This window comes from Peromyscus leucopus, chromosome 16_21 (genome assembly GCF_004664715.2).
Source record: "Peromyscus leucopus breed LL Stock chromosome 16_21, UCI_PerLeu_2.1, whole genome shotgun sequence".
NCBI classification, from domain to species: domain Eukaryota; kingdom Metazoa; phylum Chordata; class Mammalia; order Rodentia; family Cricetidae; genus Peromyscus; species Peromyscus leucopus.
In genome coordinates this window covers 18,038,870-18,051,204 of record NC_051084.1, presented here as the reverse complement: position 1 = coordinate 18,051,204, position 12,335 = coordinate 18,038,870, and the positions used below count along the sequence as shown (strand labels likewise).

The 12,335-nt window shown below is 50.4% G+C and overlaps 2 protein-coding genes across 2 annotated transcripts; one reads left to right on the top strand and one right to left on the bottom strand.

The window, feature by feature from the left end:
* Window positions 1-2,540: 2,540 nt before the first annotated feature.
* On the top strand, window positions 2,541-3,145 carry LOC114696466 (keratin-associated protein 12-1-like). Its single transcript, XM_028874169.2, has one exon. It carries the CDS (start codon window positions 2,608-2,610, stop codon window positions 2,908-2,910), a length of 303 nt encoding a protein of 100 aa, XP_028730002.1. The 5' UTR covers window positions 2,541-2,607; the 3' UTR covers window positions 2,911-3,145.
* A 5,630-nt stretch (window positions 3,146-8,775) lies between these two features.
* Window positions 8,776-9,492, bottom strand: LOC114696534 (keratin-associated protein 12-1). Its single transcript, XM_028874327.2, has one exon. The coding sequence runs from the start codon at window positions 9,445-9,447 to the stop codon at window positions 8,995-8,997; it is 453 nt and encodes a 150-aa protein (XP_028730160.1). The 5' UTR covers window positions 9,448-9,492; the 3' UTR covers window positions 8,776-8,994.
* Window positions 9,493-12,335: the final 2,843 nt, after the last annotated feature.

Sequence of the window (12,335 nt, the reverse complement as noted above, 5' to 3'; positions counted from 1 at the left end):
CAGGCCGGCAAGAGTCTGGACCAGCTTGTGTGGCCATGATGGTGGGGTGTCCTGGGAGCTGAGACAGAAGAAGGGGCAGGTTTTTCGAGGGCATTTCTGAGTGGCGTGTGGCTACGCACAGCAATAGAGTCACGTATAAATATGTCACACTCGGACACACCTAAGAAGCCCAAAGTTGGACACTTTATGCACAGGGTGATGGTTAATCTTTGTTGTCACCTTGCCTAAATGTAGACCCTTCTAAGAGACACATCTCTGGGCATGTCTGTGAAGGTATTCCCAGAGAGGTTTAACTGAGGAAGGAAAAAAGAGTCACGGTGTCCGTTACTTTCCTTCTGTTGTGAAAGAAACACCAAGACCAAGAGAGCCTAGGGAAGGGCGAGTTTCTTTCGATTCACAGTCCCAGAGGGCGAAATGGCCATCATGGCAGGAAAGCATGGCAGGAGGCAGGCGTGGTGACCGGGGCAGCAGCCGAGAGCTCACGTCTTCAAATGCAAGTATAGAACAGAGAGAGCCAACCGGAAGAGGTGCAAGGCTTTCCACCCACAAAGCCTGGCCCAGTGACACACTTCCTCCAGCAAAACCGGGCCTTTCCGTAATCTCCCCAAACAGTGCTACCAACTGGAGACCCAGTGTTAAATGCCCGAGCCTGTGGGGAAGCATTTCTTACTCAAATCACCTCACCCATCCTGAATGTGGGTGGCGGCTCATGTATTGGGGTCATGGACTTAATTAAAGGACAAATGAGGGAGCACACCATTCGATATGCCCAGCCACCTCACTCCTGCCACCCTGTGTTCCCTGCCATCTAGGTGGTGTCCCCTCAAACTGTGAACCAAAATAAACCGGCCTTCCTTAAGCTGTGTCCCCCAGGCATTTTGCCATAGCAACCAGAAAACACCAAGACAGAAGATGAATATGCAAAGAAGACCAGCTGCATTCTGGGGTGTTGGGCCACTGGACCATGAGTAAAGGCCGTCCTGGGAATGAGCTCCAGGCAATCCCATCACCCTCCAGCACCAACCAGTTAAGCCATGCCATGTGGTTCACAGTCCTTTAGAGCTGGCTAGCTGGAGGAACGGAGAAGAATTGGGGCTGTGAGCTAGAGCAGCCCTCCAATGCTGTATGCAGAGTTGAACGAGCCGTTCTAGAGTGTGTAAGAATAGAATTCCAATAAGAGGCAGACACTAAGGACTGCTGGTGAGGCTGCAGAACAGAATATGGACCCATCAGGAAATGTACTAAAAGCCATTTGTGGAAGAGTCTGGCTATATATATATATATATATATATATATATATATATATATATATATATATGTCTGGCCATATATATATATATTTAACTGCTTTCTGCCCCTGTCCAAAAAACTCGAAGTGAAGTGGAATTCAAAAGTCATGGGCTAATGCACTTTATAGAGTTCTCCAGACAGCTTAGCATTTGGGATTTGGCACCGTGACGTCAGCTTGGCACTTGGATTGTGGGCACAGTGATGTCAGCTCGGCGTTTGGGCTGTGGTGTGGTGATGTCAGCTCGGCGTTTGGTCTGTGGCATGGTGATGTCAGCCCAGGGTTTGGCCTGTAGTGTGGTGACTGCTCTCAGATAGTGCACAGTGAGAGGAGCAGATAATGTGAGGATGTGCAGGTAGGTAAAGAAAGGAGCCTGGGCCAGTTTAAAGTTGTAGACAAGGTGAGTGTGCAGAAAGTGTGGTTGCCGAGGTGATTAGCACCATTAAAGAGAAACCTCCCATTCTGTGCTGGAAAAATGGTTAAGGACACCTTGGGTTAGACTCCACTCCTCAAAGGCTCCAAGGTGTGAAAATTCAAATCCATTTGGAAGGAGAAAACCTGAACTGGAAATGTGCTGAAGGGCTTCCCTGCTCCAAAACAACTGCCTAGGGAATTTATCCCCAGGTTCTCTGGCTAAGGCTAAGTCACCCTGAGGCCTTGACAGCGGTGGCAAAGGGGGGCTACACTGTATCTTGTGCGGAAGAACATGGCAACATTGTTACATAGTTTTCTAGGCTTGCAAACTCCAAGAGTTGTGGGATTTATGAAGGCTTGTCACAAGGTTTCAGAACACCCCTAAGCTCAGACCCCATGGCAGGGTTGGATACCTTAGGTCTACTGAAAAATTATTGTGTGAAGTTGTACAGGTGAAACCTAAGTTTCAATAGAGACCCCAGGATGTTGACGTTGTAAGGACTCTGGGATATCCACCAACAAAAGCTCTAGGCATGGAGTGGAACCTGCCTAAGAGAGAGCTCCATGCAGTGCAGAAAGCAGAGGTGGAGGGGTGGGACAACTCATAGTTGTTGACGCCCAGATGTATCCATCATGAGTCCCAGAAGCCTAATACCCAGCTGCAGGATTTGCTGTTTACTGTTGGTGCTAATACCTTCTCCAGGAACTTGGAAGAGATGTAATTAGCTGAGGGCAAACAAAAACAGAAACATACAGAAACAAAAGCAAGGCTAGACCTGAAGAAAGGATAGGAAATAAATACGAAGCTGCGTTCTAGTAGTTTAGTCATTGAGCTAGGTATAAAAGCCACCCCAGGGAGGAGCTGCAGACATCTTCACCTTCCTCCAGACCAGCCAGCCTCCACCATGTGTCACACCAGCTGCTCCTCAGGCTGCCAGCCAGCCTGCTGTGTGTCCAGCCCCTGCCAGCCAGCCTGCTGCAGGCCTGCCATATGCATTCCTGTGAGGTACCAGGTGGCCTGCTGTGTGCCTGTGAGCTGCAGGCCCACTGTGTGCATGGCTCCCTCCTGCCAGTCCTCTGTGTGTGTGCCCGTGAGCTGCCGGCCTGTCTGTGTGAGCTCCTCCTGCCAGTCATCCGGGTGCTGCCAGCCCTCCTGCCCCACCCTGGTGTGCAGACCTGTCACCTGCAGCACCCCCTCCTGCTGCTGATCAGTGACCCAAACCAGCTGCCTCCCTGAAGATGCACACTGTGTCCTGTCCAATCCCACTCTTGACTGTGGATTCAACAGGAGGCGGGTGGGAAACTCGCCCACTGCACTCTGGAACTGGAGAGAGCATGAAGAAGAATGAACCAGATCTCCCTGTCCTGCCCTTTTTTGAAGGATGTCCTGGATGCAGGGTGCTTCTCTAACCCGTGTGCCAAATAAAGCAGCATTTCTAATCAGCCGTGTGCGTCTGTCCTGGTCCTTGACTGTTGATGATCACAGGCCAGTGCTTTCTCTGATTCAGCCTCACTATGACTCAGGAGATGGATATTGGTGGAGGACATGGCCTGATGAAGTAGTCAGGTCCCTGCCACAGACTCGCTGTCTCTTGTGTTTCCATCCCTTGCTCTCCCTTTCCAGTCCAATTGCACAGGGGCTGCATGGGCAGTAGGTGCTTAGATTATCCCTGGCTGTTTTTTTCTCGGGTCTGTATCCTGGGTCCTGGTGACTTTTTCCTCCAGGGTCCTTCTCCAGTGTTTGGATCTTAGTTATACAATGTGATTGGCCCTGTCACACCTTCCCTTCAGTGGTTCACACTTGCCCATCCTTCACTGACTGATGATGAAGTGTAAAAACACATATCACTTTGAAATTAGGAATTAGAAAGCATGGTAATAGTGATGCTCTGCTGATTTCTCACGGCAGTGGCTGCTGCAGTCATGAGTCATTGCTCACCTATCAGTGAGTAGAGCTGTATCTGCTCCACATGCCTCAGACGTGTACTTTGAAGTTCAAGTCTCTGCCAACGGTGTCTAAACAGGGTTATTTCCTCTGTGTGCATTGGTGCCAGCCTCCCATTTCTGATGTGCATCCTCATCCGTGGTCTCATGTAGACTGCTGTGAGAAGTTCATGTCGAGGCTGTCAGGGATGGGCATGCCCTTGGTTCCCAGGGTCTGCTGTGCCTGTGGCTCTGTCCTGCCCCATCTCTTCCAGAGCTCTCACTGCTGTTTCCTTTATGCTGTAGGCTGGTGAAGAGAGCAAGCTGATAAAATGGTTTAATGAGTCAGCAGCAGCCAAGACGGTCTGTGACGAGTGTGTGGGGGCTTTATGAAACTGAGCCAGAAATGAATCCAGATGTCAGAGATTCACTGTCCTGAATGTGCATATGTTTGCATGTACTATTTGTTCAACACACATATGCACACGCACATGCACAAGTGAACTAAATACCCATACCCCCATGCGCACAAACACATGCATAGAGGTATATATAGTTATGCCCACTCAGACAGAACCTCTCTAGTACACACATGTACTCATGCACTCCTAGAAACTCCAGATACACATGTGTGCACTTACAGATACCCCTGAACCCTCATGTCCTATATACACACACACACATCATCATCATCATCATCATCATCATCATCATCATCGTCATCATCGTCGTCTCTACGCCTCCCCACAAGGCAGGTTAACCTGGATTCAGACATGAGAGGGTCAGGGCTTCTGAGACCCTCTGCCTTGCTCAGAGTGCAGGGTGGAGACCTCATCAGCCCTTCCTCCCCAGCATGGGCCCAAAGGCCTCTTCCATACTGCACTATGACTGAAGTATTCCCCCAAAGACAGTTTCTAGGAAGCAGAAGAAAGCCTCCATTCCTTTGGGCCTCTAAAATCTTCCTGAGTGTTAGTCTCTCGATATCTCAACAGATGTCTGTTGAGTTTCCTTTGGCATAGCTGTCACTGGCAGAGGCCTTTCCTCTCTGCTCAAGGAAGTGGGAGTTTCTGGGAGCACAGCCCATGTTCTGGTGACTGTGTATCCCTCTAGAAGTTCCGACCACTCCGGCTGCTCCTGATGCTGTGTCCATGTCCGCTGTGGACAAATGTGCTCCTGACGGCTTTGAGTACCCTTCTCTCCAGAGTGTTCTTAACTTCCACTGTGTACATTCTACAGCTCCCTTGTGTGGACTCCAGTGTCTCCCCTTGTATCATCCTTGGCCTGAAGCCTTTTCTGATGGTGCGTGTCTGTTGACAGTGACGTATCAGTCTCTATCCTTTCACTTTAGAAGGACACCTGCAGTTTCCCAGGGTGGGATGGCTTCTCCTCAGCAGTTAGGGCGTGCGATTCTCATCAGATGTCTGATGTAATCCCTGCCTTTGCTTCTGTGTTCATAGCTTGTGGTTTAATCTGTGAGTTCATGACTTCCTCATTACTTTTGGGTTTTGACAGTCACATATTAAACAAAGTGTCTGTAGCCATGTTTTATTTTTGGTTTGAGGAAGATACATCCTATTTTGGGGGATATTATGGAAGATGCATCCTATTTGGGGTGTTGAGGAAGAGACATCCTGTTTGGTGCACTGCCCTCTAAGGATGACACACAGTTGCCATCTTGGAACCAGAGCAGCTGTGGTTACCTGCCTGAGACCCTTACAAGCCTGGGTCTGTTGACATTCCCCATGGAACATGGGAGGACTCCCAGGATGGTGCAGGAGACTCCTCCCCACTCTGAGGCTATATAAGTAGTTAACTGTGCCAAGAGTGGACTCTTCGGTTGTGTAGCTGCCCATTGGCTGCCCACACTCCTGCAGGGAACCCCAGTAAACTCACAGGTTCACCAAGGGGGACTGGGGAAATACTTTCTCTGGTTTGTCATCAGGGTCTTGCCTGAGGCACTTGAGTGGACATTCACATCAAATTCTCCAAGACATTCACATCAAATTAGAAAAGTCACACAAGAGGGGATCTCTGTGTTTTATGTATTTTTATTTCTGTGGAGCCTTTCTTAGATGTCACTTCTTTGTCTGGTTCTCTGTCTAGTTCTTCCTCCTCTCCTTGGTCCTTTCCACCCGTCTCCTCTCTCTCCTCTCCTCTCCTCTCCATCTCATTTCCTCTCCTCCCTCCCCTCTCCCCTCTCTCCTACCCCCCTTCTCCTCTCCTCTTCTCTTCCTTTCTGTGACACTACTTATTATCAGGGTTATTAAAGGTCAGAGCCTGGCCCTAGATGTCCCAATAATTCAGATGTGGCTGCCTATCCTCGATGAGCCAATGAAACAAACAAGTAATAGTAAAAATCAGGAAGAAAGTGGATTGATTCAATGTGGCCACATTGTGATTCACATTTGGAAAGAAAGACAGAGAGAGAGATCCAGTGACTCTCCCAAACCCATCTTTCAGGTCCTGACATGAGGGTAAGGTTTAGATACAAGACAAGAGGTATATATATATAATTAAGGAGTCCTGCCCATTGTAGTACACCATCATTATCTCAGCTTCAGCCTGTCTCAGAAGATGGTGTGATCTGTTGTCTGCATGAGCTCTCTTCCTGGGAGACAAGTTCCCGTCTGCCTGGCCCCAGGCTTCAGCCTTTTATTTCCTACCGAGAGCCTCCCTGGGAATCCCAATTCCCTTGGGCATCTTGTTTCCATGGGACAGATAGCCAAGGTGAGACATGATCGAGTATCTCTTAGAATGGTCTCACTCCTTCTGGGCATGCTAATTACATACTTTCATCCACAGATGATGTTCCAGCATCCCAGAGTGCTTTGTATTTTGTTTCTGCTTCCTCCTGCTCTGACCATCTTTCTCTATCATTTTTTTTTAAATTTATTTATTTAATGTGCATTGGTGTTTCACCTGCATATTTGTCTGTGTGAAGGTGTCAGATCCCCTAGAACTGGAGTTACAAGGCAGTTGTGAGCTGTCATGTGGGTGCTGGGAATTGAACCTAGATCTCCTGGAAGAACAGCCGGTGCTCTTAACCACTGAGCCATCTTTCCAGGCCCCCATCTTTCTCTTCATATTTACATTTTTGACTACTTCTACTTGACCTATCTTCCCATCCAGTGACCCCCACCTTTAGCTACATCAAGTATATCCTTGAGCATATGAAGGAACTCATCTTTCATGCTATATTTTGGCTTTGATTATATATCCATATATCCATTTGACTCTGTCTTAGTTTTAAATCCTTATCTGTTCACACACAAGTAATATTTTGACACACTTAAGAGGGATATTTTAGAGTTAGTGTGTCCCAGCTCCTAACCTGTGTCGTTTTTGAGTCTGATTTTTTGTTGTTGTTGTTGTTGTTTTGGTTTGCTCTGCTTTTTGATGATGGATTGGGATTGAGTGTTCCTTACTTTTTTTTTTTTTTTTTTGCATGCCTCACTCTCTGTGATTGGATTGAACAGCAAAAACTACACAGAGAATCTCATCTCTCTTAGAAGCTTTCGTCAGTCGTCTTGTGTGGGTGGGAATCTGACCGGGGCCTCTGTGCGAGTGTTTCAGTGTTTACCTTCCTTGTTCCAAACATTCAGATTTCTGTGATGGGCTCCTAGTGGTTTGGGCTTGGGTGCTGGGGAGCTCAATGGTGTTGCCCCACACTAGTTTTCAGGTGTCCTGTACCAGATGCCTGGTCACTAACTCCGCTCCTGATCCCTGTCTTCTCGGAAGGCTGACTTGCTCACTGGGATTAGGGTGAGGCAGGTGCCTCTGCCTCTGGGTTTCATACTTCTGCACCTTCTCACACTTTCTGCTCTTGCTGGCCAACAGAGTCTCTGGGTGTTTGGTGCTGATGTGAGGTAGGAGTTCGCTGCTCTGCCCTGTCTGCTGTGACAATACTTCAAGGTGGTTCATAGGTTTGGGGTTCATGAACCCCAACCCACAGGATGACTAGATTTTCTTCTTTTTTTTTTTTCCCAATGCAAGTCTCAGGAAGTGGGCCCCAGGACAAACTGCTTCAGTTCACTCCTCATACCAAGGATGTGTCTCCTCAGCTCAGCAGAGAAAAGGGCTCTCTGAGGAGTGGCTGCTGTCCCCAATACAGTTAGTTATGGATTTTCAAGGAAAGAACTTCAAAAGCACATGGAGGTACTAGAGAGATGGCTCAACAGTTAAGACCACTAGTTGCTCTTTCTGGGGATCCAGGCTCAATTCCCAGCACTCATATGGTGGCTTACCATCTCTGTAACTCCAGATGGAAAGGTATCGTGGCAAGGATATACCACAAAGTCACTGTAAGCATGCATAACAGCTTACAGCCCTGATCCAGGGGGTGGTTTCTGCAAGGCAAGTGTAACAACTCTGCTCCACCAGGGGTTTCCCCAGGGAAAGTGTTACAACTCTACTCAGCTCAGCTCTGCTCTGGTGGCAGTTGTTACAGCTGGGCAAAAATGTCATGCTGCACAACAAATCTCACTCAAGAGATTTATTCGGAAGGAAGAGTCCAGGAGGGTGGCTGCCTCAGGAGAGAAACAGCAGCAAACTGAACAGGGTACAGAGCTTATATAGATTTTTTTTTTGGCGGGGGGGTGGGGGGGTGGGGGTGGGGTGGGGTGGATGTTGTGTGTGTGGAGCTTTCCAGGGTGGCTTAGGATTGGTGAGTTTTTGTGGCCTGATTCTGGGCCACAAAATCCCACAAGCTCAGGGACTGGTGGGATTTCATGCTCAGGGATTGGTGGGATTCTGCAGCCTGACTCTGGGGCAAACTCAAGGATTGGTGGGATTTCAAGCCGTGGTTCTGGTCCTCGTCCAAGTCAGAGTCAGGGTTTTTTTCCTTGGCCCAGGTCTTGGGTCTAGCCAGGGGCATGGCTTTTTTTTATCCTTGGCCCTTTTCACCCTACATCAGAACCCTCTTCTGGCCTCCATAGGCAATGCATTCCTGTACACAGACATGTATGTAGGCAAAACACTCATATACATAAAAGTAAATCTTTTATAAAAAGTATGTAGGCACTTGGGAGACAAAGGCATGCAGATCTTTGGGAGTTCAAGGTCAGCCTGGTGAGCAGTATGAGTTCCAGGACAGCCAAGGCTACATAGTGAGAACCTAAAAACTATGTGGGGATGAAAGAGAGCACAAGCTGTACGGGAAAGCACTTTATTTGGCTCACAGGGCTAGACACCAGGAGTCAGGACACCCCTGGGGGTTGGGCTGAGTCAGGGAGAAACTGGATTATTCTTCTGTACCCTCTCTCCATAGTTCCATGGTAGGCTGGACACACTTCCCATCTACCTCGCAGATGACAGGTGTTGGGAGAGAACAGATGTGTCCCATCTGGCAGCAGCTGGTTTGCAGACACTGATCAGCAGCAGGAGGGGGTGCTGCAGGTGACAGGTCTGCAGACCAGGGTGGGGCAGGAGGGCTGGCAGCACCCGGATGACTGGCAGGAGGAGCTCACACAGACTGGCCGGCAGCTCACGGGCACACACACAGAGGACTGGCAGGAGGGAGCCATGCACACGGTGGGCCTGCAGCTCACAGGCACACAGCAGGTCACCTGGCATCTCACAGGAATGCATATGGCAGGCCTGCAGCAGGCTGGCTGGCAGGAGCTGGACACACAGCAGGATGGCTGGCAGGGGCTGGACACACAGCAGGATGGCTGGCAGGGGCTGGACACACAGCAGGATGCCTGGCAGGGGCTGGACACACAGCAGGCTGGCTGGCAGGGGCTGGACACACAGCAGGCTGGCTGGCAGGGGCTGGACACACAGCAGGCTGGCTGGCAGCCTGAGGAGCAGCTGGTGTGACACATGGTGGAGGCTGGCTGGTCTGGAGGAGGGTGAAGATGTCTGGAGCTTCTTCCTGGGGTGGCTTTTATACCCAGCCTTATGTCCAAACTACCCAGAATGCAGCTGGTCTTCTGTGTGATGTTCCCATCACCTGTTCCTCAGTGACTTGTTATTCTGGGGTGCGTCTTCCTGAGTTATGCTCCCCATAAACAGCTTTGGCTTCGAGGCCAACTTCTCCTTCCTTCCATAAACAGGATATTCTGGTTTGGCTTACATGCATCTTGTGCTGCTGTTTCTTGAGCCATTATTGAGCCCACAGTGACACTGGCTGGATTGAGTTTTAGGACCCTGTTCTTTTTCACCTCATACTATCAACGAAGGCTTTCCGTTATTTATTCTGACTTTCCATTGTAAAATGAAAAACCTTAACACAGAGGCTGGGAAACTAGGATCTAGGAGCTAAATTTGGCCTGCTTCCTGTCTTTGTAAATAAAGTTTTATTGACAGCAGCATGCCTGTGTGCATATGTGTCAAACAAACCTGAACAAAAGGTTTGTTTGTTCAGACCACAAGGGCAGGACCATGTGGTTCCGAAAAAGTTTAAAACACTTGCCGTCGCCCCTTGCCACAAAGTCGGCTGCCTGTTTTGGTTTCTCTTCAGTTGTGATGAAACCCGCGACAGGAGCGACTTAAGGGAGAGTGGGCTTATTTTGGTTCACGGTTCAAGGTTCAGTGGGTTACGGTAGGGAAGCCTTTGAGGGAGCAGGAGCAGGAAGCAGTGGGTCCGAGAAAGCAGAGAGGATGGATGCTGCCACCGCCCAGTTACTTTCTCCACTTACACAGCCCTGGGAATAGCACCTCCAACTGTGGGCTGGTCGTCCCGGCCAGTTCATGTAGTCAAGACAAACCCTCACAGGCATGCTCAGAGGCTTACCCTGATTCTAGCCTGTCTGGTTGACAATACTAACCCCCCCTCCCCCCGCACTGACCCAATTGTGTAGTGATTGATAGAGGGATTCATTTGTTCTTTCAGCAAATACAACTGTGTGACTCAGAAAACCTGGGGAGCTCCCCAGCAGTGCGAATGAGTGGCTTGCTGCCCTGTTTCCTTGTCCTGTACCCCCACAACTGTTGCCAGCCCCAGGGCTGTGGAAGCTGTTGCTGCCTCCTAGACCCTGTATAGATGTGCAGGCCTCTCCGCCGTGTGTGCCTTTCTGTCGAGCCTTTTGTGGGCCTATCTTCTGTCAGGCATCCTCAGGGATGCCTGTGAACCGCAGGCCCTTGGTGTGTTCTTGGGACCCGCCACACCTCAGGTGCTGCCAGCCGTCTTGCCCTTTCTGCCCTGCAGCTCCTTCCCTGCAGCCCTGTAGCCTGCTACCGGGCCTGTGACCTCTGTAGCCACCCCAGCTAAGAGGTGGGGACAGCTGCATGACTACTTTTCCACCAGGCTGTCCCTTGTCGCTCCCCGTAGACCTCCCAACCCTGAGGGCACAGCCTGCCTCCTTGGCAGCAAAGCCACGGGCCACTAGAGCAGCAAAGGAAGCAGATGGTTACCCCACATCCCCCAGCTCTGAACTGCTGGCGGCAGAAATATAACGAGCATCAGGAGCAGGCATCCCATCCCGTGTCTGTGCAGTTCTTCACCTCAGTCTTCCACACCGCCCAGGACTGCCCGTGAGAACCTCCACAGAGGCTTCTCTGCAGCGGGGCTCAGGGCCGGGGCCAGCAGCAGGGGGACCTCCCCTGAGGGTCGCCCCCTCTCAGACGTTCTGCCTTACACTGGGCTGTTGTACCCCAGTGGCTCTTGTTTGTCCTTTCTTCCTGCTGCTGCTTTGGTGAGGTGGGGTGTGTGTGTGTGTGTGTGTGTGTGTGTGTGTGTGTGTGTGTGTGTATGTGTGTGTGTGTGTATACACGTGCATGCACATGCTAGCATTTTGAGTCCCCGAAGGTAATTATTTATCTCTACTTAGTGACCCGCTGGAATCCTGGAGCCCCTTCAGCCCAAGAATTTAACGTGAACCTCCACCACCCCTTCGCCTTCTCCTCTTTGCAAAGACGAATGAAGGAAGCCTTCATCCAGGGCAGAGTAATAGCCTACTCTGTGTTCTCACAAGGCAGGGAGACTTCACAGGGGAGGGGGACAGTTATCCTGGAGTTTGCAGAGGCCCAATGTCACCATAGGGACAGCATCTGAGGGAGGCAGGAGAGTAGCTGGAGAAGGCGGCAGGACCCCGAGGGACTGGCCCTGCACAGCAGGGATAGCTGGGGATTGAAGTTGGAGAGACCCCGGAACCATTCTCCCCTGGAGCCTCCAGACGAGACCTTGCGCACGCTTGTGCTTAACTAGGAAAAGACTGTGGTGCGTTTACCCACCACCCCCACAGCTTCCCAGAGTTTTCTTGAGTGCGAGCTGCAGGAAATATTAGATAGAAGGATTTATAGCAGAGAATCTTGCGGAGATAAACAGATAGAAAATAAAGGACAGCCTTGAGAGGGCCTGGAACCTATTCCAACGGGCCCCGACTGTCTCTGGCCCAGGGTTTTTATAGAGACGCCAAGGGGGTGGAGCAAAAGACCTCCTCCCCCAGCACAGCCAAGTGCAGACCATCTCAGACACCTGCACTCAGGCCCGTGGTCCTGATCATCCTCTATTCGGACCTGCTGGGTAAAGCCACGAGGAACCCCAGAACGGGCTCCCACAAAAGACCCTCTCCGGGTGTACGGCTTCCTCAGCTGTGCTGTTGGAAGTCTGCAGTGTTGGAAGGCACCAAGTCCTCCACACTTCTGTAGCCTGGAGCGCACTTATCTACCTTGGCCTGGTTTCTGGCCTCTGGCTGCATTAGCTCATGCTGGGGTAGGTGGGAAGACAAGAAGAGCAGGGTTGAGACAGGAGCTGGGCTGGCTGTGTGGT